Source organism: Nerophis lumbriciformis, linkage group LG34, assembly GCF_033978685.3.
Source record: "Nerophis lumbriciformis linkage group LG34, RoL_Nlum_v2.1, whole genome shotgun sequence".
Lineage (NCBI taxonomy): Eukaryota > Metazoa > Chordata > Actinopteri > Syngnathiformes > Syngnathidae > Nerophis > Nerophis lumbriciformis.
Window position 1 is genome coordinate 12,326,342 of NC_084581.2, and position 27,152 is coordinate 12,353,493.

A 27,152-nucleotide genomic window follows, 5' to 3' on the forward strand; every position below is an offset into this window, starting at 1 on the left:
CGGTAGGTTTTCGGGAGAGGCGCTGAATTTCGGGAGTCTCCCGGAAAATCCGGGAGGGTTGGCAAGTATGCTTTCTACGTATGTCTAGCTTGTGTGCTGTTTTGTGCTCAGCTGTAGTGGAACTGCTTGCTCCTAGTAGCCTGTAGCCTACCATTGTTTACCTTTTGTAAATGACTTGACTAAAGTGTAGTGTAAAATAAAATAAAAGACCAACCTTGTCTGCTTACTGGGGGACCTTTAGATGTTAACTGCCTGTCCAGCTTTAAACAAGTAAACACGCTGCATGACTGCTTGTATCTGAGATTTTAGATGAAGCGGATATCATCCAATAATTATTTTTTTATGATAAGGGACCGATATATGATATCATTATCCAATCGTGACACCCCTAACTTTTGCATTTGACTTAAAGGGGAACATTATCATAATTTCAGAATTGTTAAAACCATTAAAAATCAGTTCCCAGTGGCTTATTATATTTTTCGAAGTTTTTTTCAAAATTTTACCCATCATGCAATATCCCTAAAAAAAGCTTCAAAGTGCCTGATTTTAACCACCCGTCCATTTTCCTATGACGTCACATAGTGAAGCCAACACAAACAAACATGGCGGAAAGAACAGCAAGCTATAGCGACATTAGCTCGGATTCAGACTCGGATTTCAGCGGCTTAAGCGATTCAACAGATTACGAATGTATTGAAACGGATGGTTGTAGTGTGGAGGCAGGTAGCGAAAACGAAATTGAAGAAGAAACTGAAGCTATTGAGCCATATCGGTTTGAACCGTATGCAAGCAAAACCGACGAAAACGACGCGACAGCCAGCGACACGGGAGAAAGCGAGGACTAATTCGGCGATCGCCTTCTAACCAACGATTGCTATGTGTTTGTTTGGCATTAAAGGAAACTAACAACTATGAACTAGGTTTACAGCATATGAAATACATTTGGCAACAACATGCACTTTGAGAGTGCAGACAGCCCAGTTTTCATCAATTAATATATTCTGGAGACATACTCTCATGTCAGCAGGCCAGGGAAGCTAGGGTCGATATTCTTTTCTTGGGACGGTGTGAGCCAAGACATCCAGGGGGGTTTAGCTCGCTTGTCTGCGGGAACAAACTGCCGCCATTGCTTGCCGTGCTACCGAGGTCCTTTGTCCCTGAATTGCTCACACACTCCGGCAGATTCAATGGGGGTCTGGCGGCAGATTTCTTTGACTTTATCGTTGGAAATGCATCTGCTTTGAGTGTCGCAGGATATCCACACATTCTTGCCATCTCTGTCGTAGCATAGCTTTTGTTGGTAAAGTGTGCGGAACAAACGTCCAATTTCTTGCCACTTTCGCATCTTTGGGCCACTGGTGCAACTTGAATCCGTCCCTGTTCGTGTTGTTACACCCTCCGACAACACACCGACGAAGCATGATGTCTCCAAGGTACGGAAAACAGTCAAAAAAACGGAAAATAACAGAGCTGATTTGACTCAGTGTTTGAGAAAATGGCGGATTGCTTCCCGATGCGACGTCACATTGTGACGTCATCGCTCCGAGAGCGAATATTAGAAAGGCGTTTATTTCGCCAAAATTCACCCATTTAGAGTTCGGAAATCGGTTAAAAAAATATATGGTCTTTTTTCTGCAACATGAAGGTATATATTGACGCTTACATAGGTCTGGTGATAATGTTCCCCTTTAATTGGAAGCAGTGGTGTGCTGTCAGGGCCAACAAGGCCTTCTCCGCTGGCCTAACATAACCAGAAATCATGATCATAATTAAGGATGTGAGTGTGAATGCTGTCTGTCTATCTGTGTTGGCCCTGTGATGAGGTGGCGACTTGTCCAGGGTATACCCCGCCTTCCGCCCGAATGCAGCTGAGATAGGCTCCAGCGACCCCCCGCAACCCCAAAAGGGACAAGCGGTAGAAAATGGATGGATGGAATTTACTTTCCCTAAATATCTAAAAGTATTCATATTCTCTTCATGTCATATTATGCTCCTTCCAGTGCTATTGTTTTTAGTTTTAGTTTGTATGCAATCAGAATTCAGATAGCTTATGTTGCCATGCTGGATGAAATCTGCCGGAGGCCTTCAGAATCAACAATGCGGGCGTCCGTGCACTGTAAGTGAACGGGGACATACAGGTGATAGACAGTGGCGATAGCCAATCAGATTACGAGTTGTTGTCAGTAAGGCCTCCTAGATGGCCTCGCGTTGAACGTGACATTTACGCGTCCCGGAAGGGATGGTGCTGCAGGGAATTCTGGGAATTTGTTCTGTTGTGTTTATGTTGTGTTGTGGTGAAAATATTCTCCCAAAATGTGTTTGTCATTGTTGTGTAGTATGGTTTCATTATATGGCACATGTTTATGACAGTGTTGGCGTTGTTCATACGGCCACCCTTTGTGTGACATGTATGGCTGTTGACTAAGTATGCACTTCATTCGCATGTGTTCAATTCAACAGGATCATTACAAATGGCAATGATTGATCACAGTGAAAATCAATCCTGACATAATCAAATAAAGACCATCATTGACCTATCAAACGTTACAGTATACTAGCAAGTCCATTTTCAAGAAGCATATTTAAGCACATGGACAAAGTTTAACCTATTGTTACTATAACAATCTAATGTGTGTGTGAATGGGTAAATGTGGAAGTAGTGTCAAAGCGCTTTGAGTACCTTGAAGGTAGAAAAGCGCTATACAAGTACAACCCATTTATCATTATTTATTTACAAGGTTAATGTAGGTTGCTTCTCTTTCTCCCCCTCCATTTTTCTGCATTCTTTCATATCTCAAGTTATCATTACGTATATGTATTGTTGCATTTGAACAACTGTATTGTTGATAATAAAGGTAAAGTATTGGTATTGTTCATTATCAATAGCGCTATTTCTATTGGTATTTGAATTGCTCCATTTGTAGTGTAATAATACTCATTGTCATTTCTGTATTATTTTTTATTTTCGCTAACTGCTTATTTGCTATTACTTTTACCATCATATTTGTACATGTCGTATTTGCTGATGTTGCTCTATTGTTGTTGTTGTTGTTGTTGTTGTTTGCTGTTGTTGTTTTTGTCTCTCTGTCTAATACCCCTCTTGTCCCCACAATTTCCCCCTCTGTCTTCTTTTTTTTCTCTTTCTATCCCCTCCTGCTACGGCCCGGCTGCACTAAATGATAATATAAATACATTTAATAAAGTCAAATACAAATAAGGCAAAAAGAGAAGTATCCTACACTTCTCTTTTGTAAAGTAAATCTGAACAGCCGACATGGGCATGTACATCAACTATATGATTTGCCTGAGAAGCTGGACAGGACAAAAAAACAAAAAAACAAGAAGCATATTTAAAGAGAATCTGCATCTCGTGAGACGATGTTGGAAGCTAGCTCAGTTATTCTGTCGATCAAATGGGGAAATGCTTGCCATTTCCTCTTGACTCAGTCATAGACGAGGGGTACCCCGTTGTCTTATATGGCGTCGAATAGTGAGTTCAAATATACTTTTCACTTTTAATATGTTTTTTTCAATTTTAATTTTGACGGTACCACATAAACTTTGTTGTGTACTGTTGAGGTGATTCAATGCGCAGTAGGGCGTAAATGTGTTCCTGTATAGTGTTTCTCCAGTAATGGTCATGTGGTGACATCAATTATGGTATTTTGAGAGGTAATCATTGAAGTCGGACATCACTGAAGGCCTAGGTGGGAAACGCACGGCCCGCCATTGATTGGAAGGTGTCTCCAAACTTTGGATCAAGTGCTGTCCCAACAGATGAGTGACAACATGTGTTCTCTGTCTGCAGGCGCAGGTCTCATCTGGATGGACGACGTAGCGTGCACGGGCTCCGAGGACGCCATCCACCAGTGCCAGTTCTCCGGTTGGGGCAAAACCAATTGCGGGCACGTGGAGGACGCTGGCGTGACGTGCGCCACTTAAAAAAGTCCACTGCCCATGTGCGCTGAGCTAAAAACTTGATGGTTATGTGGTGGACATTCTTGCCCTGCTCCAACACAAAGGTTTTGATTCACGGGATGACAGTGTGAGCGCTACATAGTGGCGCCTCCTCGAGACTCAAATGCAGTGCTTGTATGTCCTCTGTGGGGTTGGGAGGGGCTGATCTCATCTCATCTGTCACGTCCATGTGAGGAGCTTTTTGGCAGACGCCTTATTATTGTTATTGTCAATATTCTGATTATTATTCTGATTAGTACTATGACACCAGCACATAGCCATATCCATGTCAGTCTGATGGACACTCAATAACTTTGCCTTTGCTTTAATCCATTCGTACGGCCTGGATCTGGACTACAAACGCACCGAAAAGAGTCGCCAAAAGCAACATGCAGGCGGCCTCCGTCTTGTTTATTTTCACCGTCATCTCAATGTCATCACAATGCGTCTCCTTGCGTATCAAACAGGATATTCTCTTGAGTATTTTCTCGGGAAGCTCAGCCAAGTTGATGGTGACAATTTGGACGACGCCAAAACCCGGGCGGCCCTCGGAGGAATGTTTTTTCTAGCAGAACCACAAGTTCATGTGTCGGAGAGACGCCACAAACTCAGCCAAAGGATGAATCAATGGCGCCGCCTCCCGCTAACCTCCTGGCAGCACATTCTCTTGCCTTGTCATGTGATCTCCTGATTCCTTTTGACGCATTGGGCTGATTGGCAACGCTAAATGGTCCCTAGTGTGTGAATGTGAGTGTGAATGTTGTCTGTCTATCCGTGTTGGCCCTGTGATGAGGTGGCAACTTGTCCAGGGTGTACCCCGCCTTCTACCCGAGTGCAGCTGGGATAGCACCCCCCCAACTCCCTACACACACACACACACACACTCACACACACACGCACACAACCTCCAGAGTGACAAGCAGTACAAAATGGATGGATGGAGGGGCTTCAAATAACTCAAATACTTAAAAGCGCTCTTGATGCTTTTGAAAATGAGAAATATTTAAAGCAAGTGCCCTTAGATGTCTTTTCCTATGAACCTTTTCAACATGTGTCATGTCATACATGTGTTTTTTATTAAGTTGTTCCACATTTACTGGAAAAGGGCAAATATTTTGCCCTATGTCGATTTTTGTACTACTAAACTGCATATGCACTGCTGAAATAATAAAAGTATGTTTTGTTTAAACAGGTGAATGTCATGCAATCATACATTGTGTCATCTTTAACGATTATGCACAGATGTTTTATTTAATGAAACCTTAAAGGGGAACTGCACTTTCTGGAATTGTGCCTATTGTTCACAATGATTATGAGAGACAAGAAGACAAAAGGTTTTTGGGTTTTTTCACTTTCTAACTATAAAAATCGGCTTGTTCTTGGTGGCATACTTGCCAACCTTGAGACCTCCGATTTCGGGACGTGGGGGAGGAGGGGCGTGATTGGGGGCGTGGTTAAGAGGGGAGGAGTATATTTACAGCTAGAATTCACCAAATCAAGTATTTCATATATATATATATATATATATATATATATATATATATATATATATATATATATATATATATATATATACTGTATATATAAGAAATACTTGACTTTCAGTGAATTCTAGCTATATATGTATATTCATTAAATATATATATATATATATATATATATATATATTAGAGATGCGCGGTTTGCGGACACAACCGCGGATTCGGCGGATTATCCGCGGATCGGGCGGATGAAATTTAAATAAATAAGATTTTATCCGCGCCGCGGGTCGGGTCGGGCGGATTAATGAGATATTTTTTATTTATTTTTTTTTTTTTTGCGGGTGGCAGTTAAACCAATTCGGAAATATATATACATAGTTAAATGTTGTTAGCCACATACGAAAAACGAGCAGCACTCTTTGAAACAGGCAATTATTTATCAGCAGGCACCTGCAGCACGCCACATCAGAAGAAGAAAAATAAAAATGGCAACGCCGGCAGCAAACGTGGTACGCGACAAACTAAAAAAGGGAATACTAAAGACCAGGGGAAAAAAAGGCCAGAAAAGTTCAGCGTGGACTCGTTTTTATGAGGTTGTAAATCAGGATGACAGCAATGCTGGCTACGTGATTTGCAAGAGCTGCGACGCTGTGTACGTCTACGACAGTCATAAAACCGGGACATCGAACATGGTGCATGGTGCGAACAAAGGACTTCTTTCATTTAAGGTTTGTGATAAACCATCAAACTCATTCGTTAAAAGGACTCTATAGTAATATAAAGCGAATTTTTCTGGACATTATCATGCAAGAAAAGTTTATTTTTGGGACCGCGATCACCGCGTAATGATTTTTAAAGGTTGCATTACAAACATTTAACTGTCCCATGTGATCAGCCAGTGCGATTGGAAGTCCATGCTCAATTATTGCCTCCGTAAATAAAACTTTGGCATTTATCACATCCAAAGAATCTGTTTGGGCGACGAAAAACGTTGAAAGTTTTCCACTTGTATCGCTAGCAACGGCATTAGACTTGTGTTTTTTTGTCCCAACGTGGTCTTTTACATCGCTAATTCCTCCGTGTCCGATCGAAAAATCTTGTCTGCACAAGGTGCAATTCGCGTAGTTTTCACCCTTTTTTTTTTTTTATTAATGAAAAGCCGTATTTTTTATCACTGCACCCGTAACCCGGAATAGGTTGATGAAAACCGTACGAATTACGGGAAAACCGGAGTAGTTGGCAGGTGCCTCACTAATGCCTTGCATCGTCTATATTAGATATAACGGGCGGGTGCGGGCGGATGGCGGGCGGATGCAGTTCTATTCAAACGTTACATCGGGTGGATGGCGGATGGTTGACGACTTTCTGATGCGGTTGCGGATGAAATATTTGCCTATCCGCGCATCTCTAATATATATATATATATATATATATATATATATATATATATATATATATATATAGATAAGAGAAATACTTGAATTTCAGTGTTCATTTATTTACACATATACACACACATAGCACTCATCTACTCATTGTTGAGTTAAGGGTTGAATTGTCCATCCTTGTTCTATTCTCTGTCACTATTTTTCTAACCATGCTGAACACCCTCTCTGATGATGCATTCTGCTTCGTCTCCTTGTTGTGTGCGCAGTTGTGCACTGCACTCTCTAAAAGCCGTAGATGTTATTGTCACATATGCATGTACAGTAGATGGCAGTATTGTCCTGTTTAAGAGTGTCACAACATTGCTGTTTAAGGCAGACGAACTGCTTTACGGTAGACGAAAACGTGACTGCTGTTGTTGTGTGTTGTTGCCGCGCTGGGGGGACGTTAATGAAACTGCCTAACAATAAACCCACATAAGAAACCAAGAACTCGCCCTCGATCATTCTACAGTTATAACGTGATTGGGCAGGCACGCTGTTTGTATTGTGGGAAAGCGGACGTGAAAACAGGCTGTCGACACGTCACTCAGGTCCGCCTGAATTTCGGGAGATATTCGGGAGAAAATTTGTCCCGGGAGGTTTTCGGGAGGGGCGCTGAATTTCGGGAGTCCCCCGGAAAATCCGGGAGGTTGGCAAGTATGCTAATGGGACCAATCCATTCTACCTCTAAATCACTTTAAAAATGCATTCAAAAACCGTCAACAATACTTTAATTTACGTTCCGTACCTGTATAATAATCAAACTGTAGCAACATTTCTATTGTAAGAGCAAACACTGTGGAACTATTTTTCTAGCGTCAAATCGGCGTGCTACGGTATTAACCATAGAAGCTAACTACCTCCCTATGTCTAGCATTAAAAGACTACAGTTGGTACAAAATGCGGCTGCAAGATTTTTGACAAGAACAAAAAAGTTGCTTACCTGCACTGGCTTCCTGTGCACTTAAGATGTGACTTTAAGGTTTTACTACTTTCGTATAAAATACTATAACGGTCTAGCTCCATCCTATCTTGCTGATTGTATTGTACGGCTTACTAGTGATTCCCAGAGCCTAAAAAAAGTCTGCAGGCTATAGAGCGTTTTCTATTTGGGCTCCAGTACTATGGAATGCCCTCCCGGGAACAGTTAGAGATTCTACCTCAATAGAAGCATTTAAGTACCATAACCCATTTGTATACTCTAGCCTTTAAATAGACCCCCCTTTTAGACCAGTTGATCTGCCGTCTCTTTTCCGCTCTGCCCCCCTCTCCTGCGTGGAGAGGTTATTAGGTGACTACAGATGAGCGCTAGCTGTTCAAAGTCGGGACCCGGGGTGGACCACTCATCTGTGCATCAGTTGGGGACGTTTCTGCGGTGCTGACTTGTGGGCGGGGGGGAACTGCAGTCCCCTCTTGGGTTTCTCATTGTATCCCATTGGGTTGAGTTTTTTCTTGCCCTGATGTGGGATCTGAGCCGAGGATGTCGTTGTGGCTTGTGCAGCCCTTTGAGACACTCGTGATTAAAGGCTATATAAATAAACTTTGATTGATTGATTGATTGATAACTACGGAAAGAGATGAGCCATCTTCTACGTAAACACGAAAAGCATTTGAGTTTGTGATGCCCAACACTTTGTAGTGACTGAAAAACATGAACAATCATATTACAGTATATGTAAAGTATTGGCCCACATTTCATGTTTTGTTTGTACACAGCTAACTCGACAGCGTATGCACTCTAGTGTACGTTGATGTGTTGCATGTATCATGATCAATAGTATAGTGACTTACTCAATGGACAGTTGTCCGTTTGGTATGTGTCCAGTTGATTGGGGTAAACAATCCATTAATTCCGCATAGCTTGGCTCAAAGTTCCAGATTTGCAGCGTGTGTTATGATCCGCTACCCGGATCATATTTTTGTTATTGTTTTCAAGTCACTTGTGTTTTCATCACCTCTTGAGTTTGTTTCTGTTGCCATGACGGCAGATTATCGTCACCTGCCTCTGGTTAGTGTTCCGGACGCGCACCTGTTGCCGGGGCACTAATCAGAGGGCTATTTAGTTCACGCGCTGACCTCACTCGGGCTGTTGGTTTTGTTTGCTCCTACGCAACAAGTTACGTTCTTGGTTTCTCTCATAGTCTGCATTTTTGATGTTAGCATCTTTTGGCTACCCTCTTGTTTTCCGTGCCGTGGTGCACCGCGCAGCATTTTGTTCTGCAATCAGAATAAATCATTTATTCTCACCTGCAAGCCGCTTCCTGACATCCCTCTGCATCTTGAAAAGACGACCTCCGGCATCACAATGCCTCGAAGGCGTAACAGAAAACCAACAGCAGACAGTCTTTTCGAAGAGGGCGTGGAGGATTCCGGCTACGGGACGTGGCTGGTCTTAAAGGCGATGGAGAGAGAGACTCTCCAGTATTCCCCTTTGGAGCGCGAAGACCTTTTGTGGGGGCCTGACGGTACGTTGGTCCATATCGACTCCATCTGGCCCGGGGATGTCCGCTCACAGCCAGCCCGAACGCGAAAGCGGAAGTCAGCCAAGAAGACTTCGGCTCTCGGCAAAGACTCACCTATCCCACAACTTTTCCATCCGGAGCACAGCCAGCTACAAGCAGCCCAGGATTCTCCTCAAATATTTGGTAATTATAATGACCATATCTTCAAAGATTCCTCCGACTGGCCTGTCAATCACTGGGATTGCAGCTATGACGTCATTCCGTTGTCGCCCCCCGAGGACACGCCCCCGTCCACTTTTGATGACGTCATAGAAAAAGACATTTTTTTTGCATTCTGTTAATTCTTACTGTCAGCCACTTCCTAATGACTTTAATTTGACAATTAAACACTATCAGGACATTTTTGTTAATTCTAGGTCTAGTCAGTCCCACTCACCTTCTGACTTTCAAGCTCAGCCCCCAATTACTTTGGCCCCACCCTCTAAGGCTCAAGCTCCACCCACTCCTCTGTCTGCTGTGCCACATGCTGCTCTGCCTTCTCCACTTCCTGTTCCAGCCCAGTCATCTTCCGAGACACCCCTCGAGAAGTACAGTCCTGCTTGGGTGGATGAGTGGTACCGGAAGGTACTGATTGAACTAAGACTTGAGGAACAATCCCAAGCGGCAAAGGACACTCTGCATGCTATTGAAGAGCAGAATAGAGAATTTGGACAATCAAAAGGGGAGGAGCCTACCCCCCTCCTCACCTCCTCCCTCCCACCCCTAAAGACTGTTCCAGACTGCACAAGACGCGTCTGGGATCCGCTTCTTGAGGGGGGGGCTAGTACTGGGTGCTTTGCTAGTGGGCAGGCACAGCTGCGCCCAGCCAAGCCCAAACCTCCATGCCGGCCTCCGCCACCAGTTCTCCGGCATGCTAAGCCGCAACCTCCTGCTCGGCCGCCACCACCAGTCCTTTGGCGTGCTAAGCCGCAACCCCCGGCCAGGCCACCTCCGCCAAAGTCACGACCAGCAACTGCTCCAAGTCTGGTTCCCACACCAGCAACTGCTCCAAGTCTGGTTCCCACACCAGCAACTGCTCCAAGTCTGGTTCCCACACCAGCAACTGCTCCAAGTCTGGTTCCCACACCAGCACCTGCTCCAAGTCTGGTTCCCACACCAGCACCTGCTCCAAGTCTGGTTCCCACACCAGCACCTGCTCCAAGTCTGGTTCCCACACCAGCACCTGCTCCAAGTCTGGTTCCCACACCAGCACCTGCGACAAGTCTGGTTCCCACACCAGCACCAGCTCCAAGTCTGGTTCCCACACCAGCACCAGCTCCAAGTCTGGTTCCCACACCAGCACCAGCTCCAAGTCTGGTTCCCACACCAGCACCAGTTCCAAGTCTGGTTCCCACACCAGCACCTGCTCCGCCCACGCCGGCAGACGAGCCGCCTGCTCCGCCCACGTCGACAGCCCGGACGCCTGCTCCGCCCACGTCGACAGCCCGGACGCCTGCTCCGCCCACGCCGGCAGACGAGCCGCCTGCTCCGCCTCTGGCTCCGCCCACGCCGACAGACGAGCCGCCTGCTCCGCCTCTGGCTCCGCCCACTCCGACAGACGAGCCGCCTGCTCCGCCTCTGGCTCCGCCCACGCCGACAGCGACCACGCTTCCTGTTTCCACGGCGACGACGCTTCCTGTTTCCACGGCGACGACGCTTCCTGTTTCCACGGCGACGACGCTTCCTGTTTCCACGGCGACGACGACGACTCCTCCTGCTTCCACGGCGACGACGACTCCTCCTGCTTCCACGGCGACGACGACTCCTCCTGCTTCCACGGCGACGTCTGCTCTCTCGCCCTCATCGTCGTCTCAGCGACCTCGAGTGGTCTGGCTGCGCAAGCGGCGCTCTCGGAGGTTAGTATATGGACGCCAGTGGCGCAAACAGCAGCAACACCCGAGACGTAGTCGCAGAACTCTCCGGCTGCTGAACTTCTGGCGCCACTCACGCCCACCTTCTCGGCAGCCACGAATGTGGCCTTTCCGTGGTCGCCCGCCTCGCCTCCGGCAGCGGCGTTCCATTCGCCGCCGCCACCTGACTCGTCCCCGGTGGATTCGGGGACACGTGGCCTGGCGACCCTCCGCCAAATCCTCCCTCCACCCTCCCTTGACTCTTGAACTTTGTTATAGTCGGGGGGGGGTTTAGTTTTGCCAGGGGACATCTGGAATCTGTCCCTTAAGGGGGGGGGTACTGTTATGATCCGCTACCCGGATCATATTTTTGTTATTGTTTTCAAGTCACTTGTGTTTTCATCACCTCTTGAGTTTGTTTCTGTTGCCATGACGGCAGATTATCGTCACCTGCCTCTGGTTAGTGTTCCGGACGCGCACCTGTTGCCGGGGCACTAATCAGAGGGCTATTTAGTTCACGCGCTGACCTCACTCGGGCTGTTGGTTTTGTTTGCTCCTACGCAACAAGTTACGTTCTTGGTTTCTCTCATAGTCTGCATTTTTGATGTTAGCATCTTTTGGCTACCCTCTTGTTTTCCGTGCCGTGGTGCACCGCGCAGCATTTTGTTCTGCAATCAGAATAAATCATTTATTCTCACCTGCAAGCCGCTTCCTGACATCCCTCTGCATCTTGAAAAGACAACCTCCGGCATCACAATGCCTCGAAGGCGTAACAGCGTGACCATGTCTCACTCTCCAACATTTCAGCCTTTTCTTCGTGCTCGCTTCTATAAGCAGCAGTTCATCCTCTGTATATTTAGCTTCAAAAAGACAAGGCTGTGAATCTTAATTTGTCCAAAAATAGTCGTCTTTGTTGTCTGGTACCAAGTCTGCCATGATTACAAAACACACTCGCGTTTGATTCCGGAAGTTGGAACAAATTTGTTGCAAGAAGTCGGATGTGCACTGCTGTGGAAACAGAAATAAATGCACCAAATAATTAGTTCCGGCTGTGTATAAAATGACTAAAATACTGTAAATACATGTTACATATTTTTATGAGCATGTCTGTTACTACATTTTATATATATTTGCAGTGTGTATATAAAACATTGATGGAGGGTTTTGAAGGCAGACTCCCATCAACATTTTTTATCATCTTTAAAATGTTCTTGTCTCTCATAATGATTGTGAACAATAGGCAAAATTCCTCAAAAATATTGCAGTTTTCCCCTTTAAATCAATACATTTTGTGTTGCAGAATTTATACAGTCTGCTTGCATTGGGGCCCAAGTTGTGCAGGGGCCCAGGACATAGATAGAGCTACACGACTTTATGGTACACGTTTAAGGTTGTTTGGTCGCAAAAGCTGCCTTTTAAATTGTTTAATTTTGCCTCTTTGTTTAACATTTTTTGAAGGAAAAAAAAGAATAATGAATATATAGTAGGGCAGCACGGTGGAGGAGGGGTTACTGCCTCTGCCTCACAACACGAAGGTCCTGGGTTCGATCCTGCGCTTGGGATCTTTCTGTGTGGAGTTTGCATGTTCTCCCCGTGACTGCGTGGGTTCCCACCGGGTACTCCGGCTTCCTCCCACCTCCAAAGACATGCACCTGGGGATAGGTTGATTGGCAACACTAAATGGTCCCTAGTGTGTGAATGTGAGTGTGAATGTTGTCTGTCTATCTGTGTTGGCCCTGCGATGAGGTGGCGACTTGTCCAGGGTGTACCCCACCTTCCGCTCGAATGCAGCTGAGATAGGCTCCAGCACCCCCCGCGACCCTGAAAGGGACAAGCGGTAGAAAATGGATGGATGGATGGAATATATAGTAAAAATAGAAATGTAAGATAAATACATTAAAAACATATTGAAAAAAATATTGAACATTTTAAGACCAAATATATAATGGATAAAAAGTAAAAATATAAAATACCAAAATTTTGGGAAAAAAATAAATCAATAAATGGAATTTGGGCCCTATGCGATGAGGTGGCGACTTGTCCAGGTTGTACCCTGCCTTCCGCCCGAGTGCACCCGGGATAGGCTCCAGCTTTTAATATTAATATTGAAGTAAATTATATTTATAAAACGCTTTTTCTCTAGTGACTCAATGCACTTTACATTGAGAAACCCATTACCGACATTTACACCAGTGTGAGAGAAACTGGCAGCCAAGTGGGTGAGGTCTCTCACCCAGAGACACAACAGTGACTAGGATATAGCGGAAGCTAGACTCGAACCAGGAACCCTCAAAGTTTTAGCCGCTCATCTACCATCCAAGCCACGCCGTGGTTGTACTGTACTCTATCATACCAAGAGCTGTTTTTTCTATTTTTTCTTACAATATTTAGCTGCAAGAGTGAGTGGAAATATAACACTGCATTCCCAAACACAATGATACACAAGAGTGCACGTGTAGCTAATATGTTTTGTTTTTTGTCATTTTCAAGTCCTTGCAGCGTATCCGGATGTGAGCAAGCTGTCATAATAAATCATGATAGCACAGCTGATGTTTTCTTTGCGTGACAAGATGATTTATAAAGAAAATTTTCCGGGCAGTTGAAAAGGGCCTTGATCCCAAGATGATGTCATCAGCCCAAAAAATTGGACCAGAGCTGCAAGCAGGTGTGCGATTTAGAGAAACAAAACAAGTGACCAACATGATTTTTTTTAGAACTGTAATTCATCCAATTAATGTTTCCTGTTGAAAACATGTTCTCATTCCACAAAGGGGGCGGTGGCGCCAAAGACCGAAAGCGCCATAGTCTTCCCATGTAAGTCCCCTTGTCACATTCCTGCTCCTTGTCCTTGGCCTGGACATGGTCAAAGGGGACCAAATAGGGGACAAGCTGTTCTGTGTGTGGACAAAAAAGGGAGGTCAAAGCCAAGTTTGAGAAGTTCGACAGCATTGAGGAGACAAGTGAAAAAAGCGCCATTTTTATTATGACATCTGAATCACAGTGTTGTTGCTGTGCAGCCAATAAAGACACACTCATTATATGCTTAGTTACTAAGCATATACTGTAAATCTGTTTTGGTTACATTATCTACCCCACTGAAATATGTGCTCCTGTAACCACAACATCACTGACCTCTGGTGGCAAATAGTTGTATTACAGTTACGGTAAATAAAAGTGTAGTTGACCTCTGGTAGTAAAAAGCCGCCGCTGAAGATACACTATATTGCCAAAAGTATTTGGCCACCTGCCTTGACTCACATATGAACTTGAAGTGCCATCCCATTCCTAACCCATAGGGTTCAATATGACGTCGGTCCACCTTTTGCAGCTATTACAGCTTCAACTCTTCTGGGAAGGCTGTCCACAAGGTTGCGGAGTGTGTTTATGGGAATTTTTGACCATTCTTCCAAAAGCGCATTGGTGAGGTCACACACTGATGTTGGTCGAGAAGGCCTGGCTCTCAGTATCTGTTCTAATTAATCCCAAAGGTGTTCTATCGGCATACTTGCCAACCCTCACGGATTTTCCGGGAGACTCCCGAAATTCAGCGCCTCTCCCGAAAACCTCCCAGGACAAATTTTCTCCCGAAAATCTCCCGAAATTCAGGCGGACCTGAGTGACGTGTTGACAGCCTGTTCTCACGTCCGCTTTCCCACAATGTAAACAGCCTGCCTGCCCAATCACGCCATAACTGTAGATTGATCGAGGGCGAGTTGTTGGTTTCTTATGTGGGTTTATTGTTAGGCAGTTTCATTAACGTCTTCCCAGCGCGGTAACAACACACAACATACAGCAGTCAAGTTTTCGTCTACCGTAAAGCAGTTTGTGTGCCGTAAACAGCAATGTTGTGACACTTTTAAACAGGACAATATTGCCATCTACTGTACATGCATATGTGACCCACCCATAATGTGTCACATTTTTGTGTTGATTTATTTATTTTATTTTGTGGTTTGAATTCGTTTTTGGAGCTGTCATTACACATTTATAAGTATTCACATTGGTCAGTAGGGGGCAGTAGGGCGTTTCTTCCCAATTGAATGCTATCACCTGCAGACCGGAAGTGTCTTGTCATTCTGATGAGAGCGACCAGTCTATGAACAATTGAAACGTCCTGTGTGCTTTTCCCTCCTGTATAACAGGTTAGTTTTGGTGAATCAACTCACTGAATAATATCCATGTGATCTTTATAAGTTTAAGTACACATTCTGATGGTGGAGCCTAACTCTAAAAGTGTTTGTGAGTTGTAGTTTGTATTTGTGAATGAATACAGTGCACAGCTGCAGTAATCAATACAAAATGGCGACGTGAGTGCGCAATGTTTACATAGGAACTTCGGATCCTAATTCAGACTCCCAAATTAGAGCTCCCATTTTCTTATTGATTTTATAATGTATATTTGTATAATGTGTGTGTTCTGAAATAGTGACAGAGAATAGAACAAGGATGGACAATTCAACCCTTAACTCAACAATGAGTAGATGAGTGTTATGTGTGTGTATATGTATAAATAAATGAACACTGAAATTCAAGTATTTCTTTTATTTATTTATATATATATATATATATATATATATATATATATATATATATATATATATATATAAAATAAAATATATATGCATATAGCTAGAATTCACTGAAAGTCAAGTATTTCTTATATATATATATATATATATATATATATATATATATATATATATATATATATATATATATATATATATCTTAACCACGCCCCCCGCCCCACCCCCGACCACGCCCCCCTCCCCCCACCCCCCACCTCCCGAAATCGGAGGTCCCAAGGTTGGCAAGTATGTCTATCGGTTTCAGGTCAGGCCAGTCAAGTTCATCCACACCGGACTCTGTCATCCATGTCTTTATGGGCCTTGCTTTGTGCACTGGTGCACAGTCATGTTGGAAGAGGAAGGGGTCCGCTCCAAACTGTTCCCACAAGGTTGGGAGCATGGAATTGTCCAAAATGTTTTGGTATCCTGGAGCAATCAAAGTTCCTTTCACTGGAACAGTGGTTCTTAACCTTGTTGGAGGTACCGAACCCCACCAGTTTCATATGCGCATTCACCGAACCCTTCTTTAGTGAAAAATAAAATGATGGTTTTTTTTTCAAATTCAAGACAAAGTTATATGTTTTTGGTAACACTTTTGTATGGGGAACATATTCTAAGCAATTAAGACTTAATTTACAGTTTTTTTGGACACTAGGGGAACATATTCGAAGTCACAAAGACTTAATTTATAGTTATTCGGTTAGAGTTAGGGCCAGGGTTAGAGGGTTAGGGTTATAATAAGGCCATGTCGAATAAGGCATTAATAAGTACTTAATAATGACTAGTTAAGAGCCAATATGTTACTATTTTGCATGTTAATAAGCAACTAATTAATGGTGAATATGTTCCCCATACTAAAGTGTTACCATGTTTTATTACTGGTGCACAAAATGAACCGTGCATGAACATCACCTTGTTCAAAGAACAAAACTAACACAGTGCATAAACTCACAACAAATTACACACCTGCAAAGCAGTGTGACTTCTGCTGTTGCCGTATTTATTTACACGATGAGTCGGGTGTGTCTTGACCTCCGCCGAACCCCTGAGCCCGACTCACCGAACCCCTAGGGTTCGATCGAACCCAGGTTAAGAACCACTGCACTGGAACTAAGGGGCCAAGCACAACATCCTGAAAAACAACCTCACACCATAATTCCTCCTCCACCAAATTTGACACTCTCCACAATGCAGTCCGAAATGTATCGTTCTCCTGGATTCCTCCAAACCCAGACTCGTCCATCAGATTGCCAGATGGAAAAGAGTGATTCATCACTCCAGAGAACGCGTCTTCATTTCTCTAGAGTCCAGTGGCGACTTGCTTACACCACTGCATCCGACGCTTTGCATTGGACTTGGTGATGTATGGCTTAGATGCAGCTGCTTGGCCATGGAAACCCATTCCATGAAGCTCTCTGCGTATTGTACGCGGACTAATTGGAAGGTCACATGAAGTTTGGAGCTCTGTAGCAACTGACTGTGCAGAAAGTCGGCGACCTCTTTGCACTATGCACTTCAGCATCTGCTGACCCCTCTCTGTCAGTTTACGTGGCCTACCACTTGGTGGCTGAGTTGCTGTTGTTCCCCAACTCTTCCATTGTCTTACAATAAAGCCGACAGTTGACTTTGGAATATTTAGGAGTGAGGAAATTTCACGACTGGATTTGTTGCACAGGTGGCATCCTATGACAGTTCCACGCTGGAAATCACTGAGTGCGGCCCATTCTTTCACAAATGTTTGTAGAAACAGTCTCCATGCCTAAGTACTTGATTTTATACACCTGTGGCCGGGCCAAGTGATTAGGACACCTGATTCTGATCATTTGGATGGGTGGCCAAATACTTTTGGCAATATAGTGTAGACGATAGATAGATAGATAGATAGACATGGATAGATAGAAATATATTTGCATATATTTGTTATTATTGTTATTATTAATAGTAGTAAGTTAATAAATATACTGTTGATCAGTACAGATAAAGAGCTCATGTTATATACTCCGGTACATTAGGTGGCGGTATGCACCTTCTAAAATACGGCTGCACCAGGAAACCAAAATAGAAGAGGAGGAAATCTTGTTTGTCCCTTAAGGGCTACTGTAGGCTGCTTTGGCTTGTCGCCAACATTTTGAACATTCGGCGCGATTCTACAGGAGTTCTCAACGTTTGAGTTGACGAAATCGTGATTAAAAACAAGTAAGGTAGCGGTTATCTACACAAAAATAATACCTCTGTTTAACAACGATACCATTAAACATGACCTTTTGTCGCTGACCTGCAGACTTGTCGCCTTTGTGTTTGTATTTCCGGAAGGTTAGATGAGCTAGCCTACACACTAGCATGTTACGATGTCTACTTCATGATGCAGTACTCATGTTTGTGGCTTATTTAACAACAGTCACACACTCTTAATACTTACTTTTCAGACATTTATGGAGTCTAAGAATAAAACAATGCTATTGTTATGGTTCATGGAAGCCTGACAGCTTAGCTAAGTTGTCACTTATATTACCAACGTATTGTTGTTTATCATGTTTACCATGAATTGATTAACGTGGACTCCGACTTAAACAAGTTGAAAAACGTATTCGGGTGTTACCATCTAGTGGTCAATTGTACGGAATATGTACTGTACTGTCAATCTACTAATAAAAGTCTCAATCAATCAAAAAAAAAAAAAGTGTTCCCCTCCAATGTTTCTCATTGTATCCCATTGGGTTGAGTGTTTTCTTGCCCTGATGTGGGATCTGAGCTGAGGATGTCGTTGTGGCTTGTGCAGCCCTTTGAGACACTCGTGATTTAGGGCTATATAAATAAACTTTGTTTGATTGATTGATTGGTTTAAGGCGACCAAGTTAATGTTTAACTGTGTGGTTTATTTTTGACAGAATGGAAGGATTCGCCACCCCCCAAATGTCCAGAATCAGGAGCTTTGGAAGCGGAGGAGGAACTCCCATCCACATCCCGGCCTCTCCTTTCATGAAGAAGCTGGGCTGTGGGACAGGGGTCAGCGTCTACCTTATGAACAGGTGAGAAGACAGTCGTCAAACTAAAAGAATAACAATCAGGCACATGTACAGTCTTGGGGGTCAGGTGTTCAAGTCAGAAAAAAAAAGGACAACCGTTGCCGATATTATTCATAAAAGTATTATTAGTGGTAGTAGTATTGGTAGTAATTAAACATGCACCTGGAGATAGGTTGATTGGCAACACTAAATTGGCCCTAGTGTGTGAATGTTGTCTGTCTATCTCTGTTGGCCCTGCGATGAGGTGGCGACTTGTCCAGGGTGTACCCCGCCTTCTACCCGAATGCAGCTGAGATAGGCTCCAGCGACCCCGAAAGGATAAGCAGTAGAAAATGGATGGATGGATGATAGAAATCACAGTGGGATATTTTCAACTTATATAAAGTAGGTACCACTGTGAGAATCCTGCCTGTGACCAATGTTCCCTCTAATTGTTCATTAGAGGAAGCACATGTGAGCAACATCACATGTGGCAATACCAGCAGCACACCTGTCTCAAACCAATCTTTTATAATAACACTCAAATGAGGAGTCCTTTTCATGAGATTATTTTGTAATATTAGTGATTTGGCCCACTTGTAATGAAAATAAAATAAATTTTGTTTTTCATAAGCTATGGATTAGTATTGTACAATATGTCTGGGTGGGGGTCCTGCTTTGGAAATCATTTGTACCCCTTTCAGAGATCACATTTAGTTCCCCTTAAACATCCTCATGTTGCACAATGAAATGTAAGCATAGGATGAAGTGTGCATTCCTGTAACTTTCTGTAGTAATAGCATTCCATTATTAATATCAATAAATTAACATTAATAATAAATGACAGTAGAATAAGCACACGTATGACTGAGGAGTCATAGTGTAACTTTGTGTGGCGTTTGAGTTGTCCGACTTTTTGTGTGGCCCTAAACGCACCAGTGGCTTAGTGCTATGTGTGTTGGTGACAGATGACAAGTTGGTTTTGGCCTGGTTTGTACGGCAGAAAATGACTAGTTTTTCGAGATAGAAGTTTTTTACTTATGTTTTTGATGTGGTTATGGCCGAATATAAACAGTTTTGCTCAATAAAGTGATCGATATAATTCATGTCCTCGAAGCATCTAGATAGACGTTACAATAATTGAACGGTGTTCAATTGAACGGTGTTTACGAACACCGTTAGGGCCGCTTGTTGTCACTGTCACTCAGAGTTGCATTGCAAAATTACACAGAATAAATGTGTTTATTTTGTTTAGAATTCAGATGGAATTTGATTTGGTGCGCTGCATATATTTGCTGTGCGCAGAGGACGCTTGAGCAGTGCGCAATTGCGCAGGCGCGCACCTTAGAGGGAAGGTTGCCTGTGACTTAAGCATTAAGGAGTAGGACTACCCAGGACTCGCTGCAGTGTGTGCAAATAACCACCAGGTACCATCTGTGAGCAGATAACATTGTATCATCTCTCTCTCTTTTGGACGTATCAGGTAGAAAATGGATGGAAGAATGGAGGTTGTTGGTGCATTCTTTACTCATGCTTAAAGGGGTCCTATTTTGACTTTTTTTCTCTATTTTTAAAAACACTTAATTTTGGTCTATGTAACATGTAATGATGATTCTTTGGTGAAAAATGTGCATAGGTTTTGTCTTAAAGACCTATTTGAAAGCCACATTTTTGCACCCTTTGAAAACAATCTGTTTTGAGAGGTGGTGTTGTTAGATGCAAATGAACCTCTTCACCACGCCCTCTTTTGCGGAGTCAGCCTTCTAACCATGACAAAGATTGTGAATGACTGAAAAGAGGGCTCACTGTCACTGTTAAATAAACACCCTGAGGTGCTGGGAGCGATGCACAGAGTGGGACTTATTTCTCTCTGTTTGAAGCGAGAGACAAACAAACGTGAGGCTCAATTCCGAACATGTCTTTCACGCAGTTTGGGGAAGAAATCTCAGAGGCACTCAAATACAATTCCCATCAGATATCAAAACATATTTAGGGACATTTGACAGAGTACTTTATATTCTTAAATGAATGGGGGGAGGATTGGGCTCCAGTACTTTACTCACGCAGGGCAAAGGACATATTCTTGAGGAGCTATCTGTGTGCCTGATAATAATCATAATTCTATATACATTTAATTCCAGAGTGGGGAAAATAAATGCATCTCCCTGGGCTATCAAGAAGATCAACAGTAGATATGCCGGCAAGCAGGCTGAAGTTTACCAAAAGCGTCTGAACGAGGAGGCAAAGGTCCTTAAAGGAATCAATCATCCCAACATCGTTGGTGAGCCCAATGCTGTGTTCCAAAAAATGCACTCACACTCCCACACTTAGTATTTTGAGTGCATATGTGCGTTCACACTGAGAAGTTGGCCAAAATGCAGTACAATGTCAATACCCAATTGCTCGGTGGGTGTGCTGCGATGGAGCCTAACCACCCTCAATCATTGCCATCCTGGCTATGTAGTGGAAGGGAATGGAAGGGAATAACTCCAGTAGTTGCAATTAACAAACAAGAAGGATAAAAGAGGAAGCGGACAAAAATTACATTCATCATTTCCATTAAAGGGCTCCTAATGCTAACAATATTGGCTTTTATTTCATAGTTCTGGACCTAATGTCTGTAGGTAAAATTCCCCCCAACATGGACACTGTAGTGATTTTAGGCCTGTTTTCTAACGCGCTTTAGCACATTTTGGAAAGCCCACTTTTAGAGCCAAAATGCCTGCTGTCGTCACCAACAGAAGACTGACGGCAATTTCATATCACATATTATGCGTTTTGGTAGTATCTTCATTTTGAATCATGTTATTTTCACGCAGGAATTTGAAGAACTTTGCAAAATACCCTCGAGGGGAGGAAGATGGATGCAAAACCTGCAGAAAAATATATGTGTTATACAAGTTTGGATGCTTTTTGCCCCTACCTGCACTTCCTTATTGCAGCATACACACCAGTGACTATATTATAAAGCTTAATAGTATTCATATCGTAAACACAGAAGTGTAGGTACACTGTGGACATTGTTGTTTAAAAAGCAGAGAAAAAGAAGGTAGGTCGCAAGTATTCGATTTTGCGTCCTCTTCTACTGATGTTTTATTGCTGGAATTGTACCTTGATTTGAGGTGAATTGTGCTTGAGAAAATGCTGAAGGAACATTAATAGATACTTTTTTCGTCTTTAAGAGAAATGTGATTTTTTTTCTTTAATCGATTAAGAATTGTTACAAATAAGAGTCGCGATTCATTAAAGATTTTAATTTTTGTGACACCCCCCAAATGTATTTATTTTTTTGCTCATATTGTTAACCATATCAGTTTTTAAGTAATCATGGACCAGGGAGACAAAAACAATGAAGCAATGAAGTGATCAAAATAATAGTTTTACATGCCTTAATCCACACTGTCTGTCCTGGGAAATGGGCTCCACTTCTGTAGATCAGTGTTTCTTAACCCATTCATTGGCCGCAAACGCCCATAAAAGGATACCAAATCTGTTTCTGAGCTCTGGTCTATATGGGCCGCAGCTGTACTCAGTTGTAATACACTTTTTCACCACTTAGCAGTAATGACAATATAAAAAAAAGGATACAAAAAGTCTGGAGCTTAAGTCATAAAGTTTCTTGAGCGCAAAAATTATGACTAAAGTGGTGAAGCTGTATTTTCATTTGCAATTACATTTTATCAACAGTTTATTGAATAAAAATATATACCGTATTTTTCGGAGTATAAGGCCGAAAATGCATAATAAAGAAGGAAAAAAACATACATAAGTCGCATTTTTGGGGGAAATTGATTTGATAAAACCCAACACCAAGAATAGACATTTGAAAGGCAATTTAAAATAAATAAGGAATAGTGAACAACAGGCTGAATAAGTGTACGTTATATGAGGCATAAATAACCAACTGAGAACGTGCCTGGTATGTTAACGTAACATATTATGGTAAGAGTCATTCAAATAACTATAACATATAGAACATGCTATACGTTCACCAAACAATCTGTCACTCCTAATCGCTAAATCCCATGAAATCTTATACGTCTAGTCTCTTACGTGAATGAGCTAAATAATATTATTTGATATTTTACGGTAATGTGTTGATAATTTTACACATAAGTCACTCCTGAGTATAAGTCGCACCCCCGGCCAAACTATGAAAAAAACTGCGACTTATAGTCCGAAAAATACGGTATTAATTTAATTAGAATTGTATTTATTTTAGCACTGTGTAATTTTATGTACCGGTATATTTATTTTTTATCAGTTTTTGGGTCCCTTCTTTTGCAGTATATTTGATTAGTATTTATTTTTGTAATCAGCCTCACCTAAGCCTTGATAATAATCTTTGTGATTAACACTTGTTTTTTAATAATTTGACAAGGTTTATTTTGTTAAACTGTAATGGGTTGGATATGTATTGAATAGGATTAAAATCAAGAGTAAGATTACTAATTCTGTGTTATTATTTGAGTGGGCCCGGAGCCCTCTGTAGTGGAAAAGTTGGGCCTCAAGGTCAAAAAGTTGAAGAACTCCTTGCTATGTAGATGAGGTCACACCGATATATCAAGTCCGGCGATGAAAAGGGGTGTTCCAAGCACAGTTAGTTATTGTTTATTGTTTATTGAGGAAGTTTATTACTCTTAAACTAATAGATATGGGAAATTACTGCCATATTCGTTTTCAAGAGCATAAAATACATAATTTTTTTTAGCTGAAATTTCAGTGATCTCGACGCTATGGGTCCTTTAATTGCGCAGCAACAGTAATAGACGTAGTAGTAGACTGCGCTATCTACTTGGAGAATCAATGGACGAACTTGTTCGCCTCCCACATGACAGTCTAAAGCATTTGAAGACTATTCACAGGCACCTGCGGTTATTCAACAACAACAGTACCGGTAGTTGTTTTAGGCCCTCATGAACGAGACGCAGTGTACAAGTATATATTTAAGTGTAAGAGTGAAAGTGCACGATTTGGAACATAGCCCAAAACTGTCCTGTGATGACCACTCTAGGATACTTATACTAAGCATTTTTTCTTAAAATAATAAAGTAATCATCGTGTTGATCGTCTAGGGTTCCGCGCTTTAGCCACAGCCAAAGATGGATCAAAGTGTCTGGCCATGGAGTTCGGAGGAGAGAAGTCCCTCAATGACCACATCGAGAAGAGGAAAGAAGAAAAAGGCTCGCTGGCGTTTCCCGTCGCTAACATTGAAAAAGTGGCGCTTCACGTCGCCCGGGGTCTACAGGCAGGTCAGCTGGAAAACCCCGCACTGGGTAGTTTATTGAACAACCCTGGTGGTTTGTTTGCAGTATCTTCATGAGAGGAGGCTGCTGCACGGAGACATTAAGTCTTGCAACGTGGTCATCAAGGGTGACTTTGAAGAGGTCAAGATCTGCGACGTGGGCGTGTCCCTTCCACTGGACGAAAACATGAGAGGTAGTAACATACCCCACATACTTTCATGTGAGGCCGCCAAAGAGAGCGGGACAAAGAAATGTTTGTGTGTGTCTGACGGTTGGCTTCTTCAGTGTCGGATCCAGAGGCAGAGTACATTGGAACAGAACCCTGGAACCCAAAGGAGGCCTTGGAGGATGGCGACATCACAGATAAGGCCGACATATTTTCCTACGGCCTGACCCTGTGGGAGATGATGACCCTTGCCATGCCCCATATGGACAACCTGGAGGAGGGTGATCATGAAGAGGAGGATGAAGGTGAGGTTCTTTAGAACTTTTGACTGTATTTCCAGTTACAGAAAAAAATATAAAGCTTCTATGTTACAAGTAAAGTGTATGTGTCCACTGTCCATATAGTGAGCAGTAAAAGTGCCTAATTTACCAGTACAGTGTAAAACAGGTCACAAAATATCAGATTTGTTGTTTGACAGTGCTACAATGATTGCAAGTAGTTTTAAAGATGATAAAAATCGCTTGAAAGATGCGGGCCTTCAAAGCCCTTTAAAACAACTTCAACGTTTTATATGCACCCTAGACGTTTATATATAATGTAGTAACAGACACATTCATAACAATATGTAATATGTTCAATATTTGCCAAATTTGGATAATTTTAATCATTTCCAAAAATGATTTTTTCTGTGCATTGATTTCTGTTTCCATAGCACCGCACGTCTGACTTCTGGTAACATGTTTCTACTTCTGGAATCAAACACACGTGTGTTTTCTTATTCATGGCAGACTTGGTAAACAACAAAGACGACTATTTTTAGACAAATGAAGATTTACAACTCTATACTTTTGAAGCTAATTATACTGGTATTTGGCGAACCACGTTGAAGAACAAATACAGTTCGTAGCTCAAGGTTCCACTGTTTATCCAAAACACCACCTTTGTCAATTTAAGCAAGTATCAAATAATCAGTTACATAATTACTTACAAATACAAAGTCTCTAAAGCAGAAGAATTAGAAAGTATCCAGTAACAAACAATACCGGAACATTCAATTTACTATGATTAACTTAATCATTGAGACTACTAACTAGGTGTTGCCAAAAAAGCAACAAATAACCACTCCACTGCAATTTAAAGACAGCGTAATGTTAGTGTTTTTCATACCTACTATTGCTCTCAGAGTAATTCCATAGATCAAGCCTTTTTTTTTTTTTTTTAAAGCATTCTACAGTACAAAATAATAGTATGCAACGTTCCCTCTAAGGTGCACGCCTCCACAATTGTGCACTGCTCTGCGCACAACAAATCTGTGGCACGCACAAAATTAAATCCCATCTGAACTCTAAACAAAATAAACACGTAACAATTTATTCTGTATGATTTTGCAACTGTGAGTGATTGGTGACGGCCACAACAGATAACACTGTTCAATTATTAAGTCTGTCGAGACACTTTAAAGAGGACAGGAAATCCATCGATCACTTTATTGAGCAAAACTGTTTATCGTTGGGTGTAACCACACCAAAAACATTAGTAAGAATGTCTATTTAGCAAAACTGGTCATTGTCTGCTATACAAACCAGGCCAAAACCAACTCTTTGTCATCTGTCACATCAACAGCAGCCACTGATGCATTTACGGCCACACAAAAAGTCGGACAACTCCACCACACGTAAAGCTTAAATTCCAGGTCATTACACAATGAATACCCAATCAGATGTGTGCTTATTCTACTGTCATTTATTTAGAATGTTAGATTATGAAATGCTATTATTAGATTACATAAATACTCATAAAAATATATATCTTACAGACAGAAAGTTAAAGGAATGTACACTTTATTCCATGCTTAATCTAATTGTGCAACTTGAGAATGTTTTTAGGGGAACTAAATGTGATCTCTGAAAGGGTACAAAATATTTCCAAAGTAGGACCCCCACCCAGGCATACAATACACACAGCTCATTAAAAATTATTTTTTTTATTTTTTTTTCATTGTAAGTGGGACAAATCATCTATATTAGGAAATAATCTAATGGAAATGAATGCTGTCATTTAATTACAATAAGACATTTAAATTGTTATGTCAGATTTAAGACTGGTATTCTGCTTGTATGGCCACCGTGTGCACGTCTGATGCTGCTCACATGCTCCACTGAATGCTCAGGGAGTTTGCTCACACAAATTAAAAATTAGATGGAATATTGATCATTTATATTATGATTTGTGCTAATATTGGCCAATACTCAATGCTCCAATATTATTATATTGGACGTGAGAAAGTTATATGAGGACATTACGACAATGAAGTCAATAACCTAAATCCTAACACAAAACAAATCATATTGCACTTATTGTAAGATACTATCTCTAAAAATAGAACCAGTCATTAAGTATTGCCAATTACTACAGCATGGCCAAATGTTCTGTGGAAAAACTCAAAAACACAAGTGGTACTGTAACATTTGTCCAATAGGGTTTTCATACTTTTTTTGTGCTACACACTAAAATCTTTTCTAGAGGACTCAATGGAGGAGAGCTTTAATGAGGAAGCCTACTATGCCAGGCTGGGGACGAGGCCCGCCCTGGATGCAGAGGCCTTAGGTGACTCTTACAGGACGATGGTGGAGCTCTTCTACATGTGTACAGAGGAAGACCCCAAGAAGAGACCCTCGGCCGCCCAGATTGTGAAGGCGCTGGAGAGTAACGGCCCGCTAGACTAAACAGCCACTGAAGTTTAATTGTCCAAAAGGAATTTACTAAATATACGTAGACATCAGTTTGCTTTTTTTATGCGATGCGATCTGTCCTACTTTTTCTACATTTGCATCTGCCTCAAAGGAGAAGTGTCCCTAATGTTTTGTTAGAATGTTATTTTCTCTTGCTTTTAACAGCGCTGACATTTATTTCCAACCAATTCTGTATGTTGTGTCATTTGTCAAACA

General features: G+C 42.3%; 2 protein-coding genes across 2 annotated transcripts in view; both read left to right on the forward strand.

Moving 5' to 3' along the window:
- Positions 1-5,149, forward strand: part of scara5 (scavenger receptor class A, member 5 (putative)) — a 121,340-nt gene extending 116,191 nt beyond the window's left edge. Inside the window, exon 12 of the mRNA XM_061929841.1 lies at positions 3,812-5,149. Coding sequence (XP_061785825.1) covers positions 3,812-3,945 — 134 coding nt within the window. The 3' untranslated portion in view covers positions 3,946-5,149. The remainder of the gene's footprint in view (positions 1-3,811) is intronic.
- A 12,666-nt stretch (positions 5,150-17,815) lies between these two features.
- Positions 17,816-27,075, forward strand: pbk (PDZ binding kinase). Its single transcript, XM_061929501.2, has 7 exons — positions 17,816-17,983; positions 18,676-18,816; positions 20,934-21,073; positions 23,868-24,040; positions 24,105-24,231; positions 24,324-24,509; positions 26,728-27,075. Exons 2-7 carry the CDS (start codon positions 18,677-18,679, stop codon positions 26,928-26,930), a joined length of 969 nt encoding a protein of 322 aa, XP_061785485.1. The 5' UTR covers positions 17,816-17,983; position 18,676; the 3' UTR covers positions 26,931-27,075.
- Positions 27,076-27,152: the final 77 nt, after the last annotated feature.

Coding starts and splice junctions, on each gene's coding strand:
- pbk (XM_061929501.2), top strand. CDS start 18,677: ATGGAAGGATTCGCCACCCCCCAAATGTCCAGAATCAGGAGCTTTGGA. Junction 24,232..24,323: donor ACTGGACGAAAACATGAGAG/GTAGTAACATAC, acceptor TGGCTTCTTCAG/TGTCGGATCCAGAGGCAGAG. Junction 24,510..26,727: donor TCATGAAGAGGAGGATGAAG/GTGAGGTTCTTT, acceptor AATCTTTTCTAG/AGGACTCAATGGAGGAGAGC.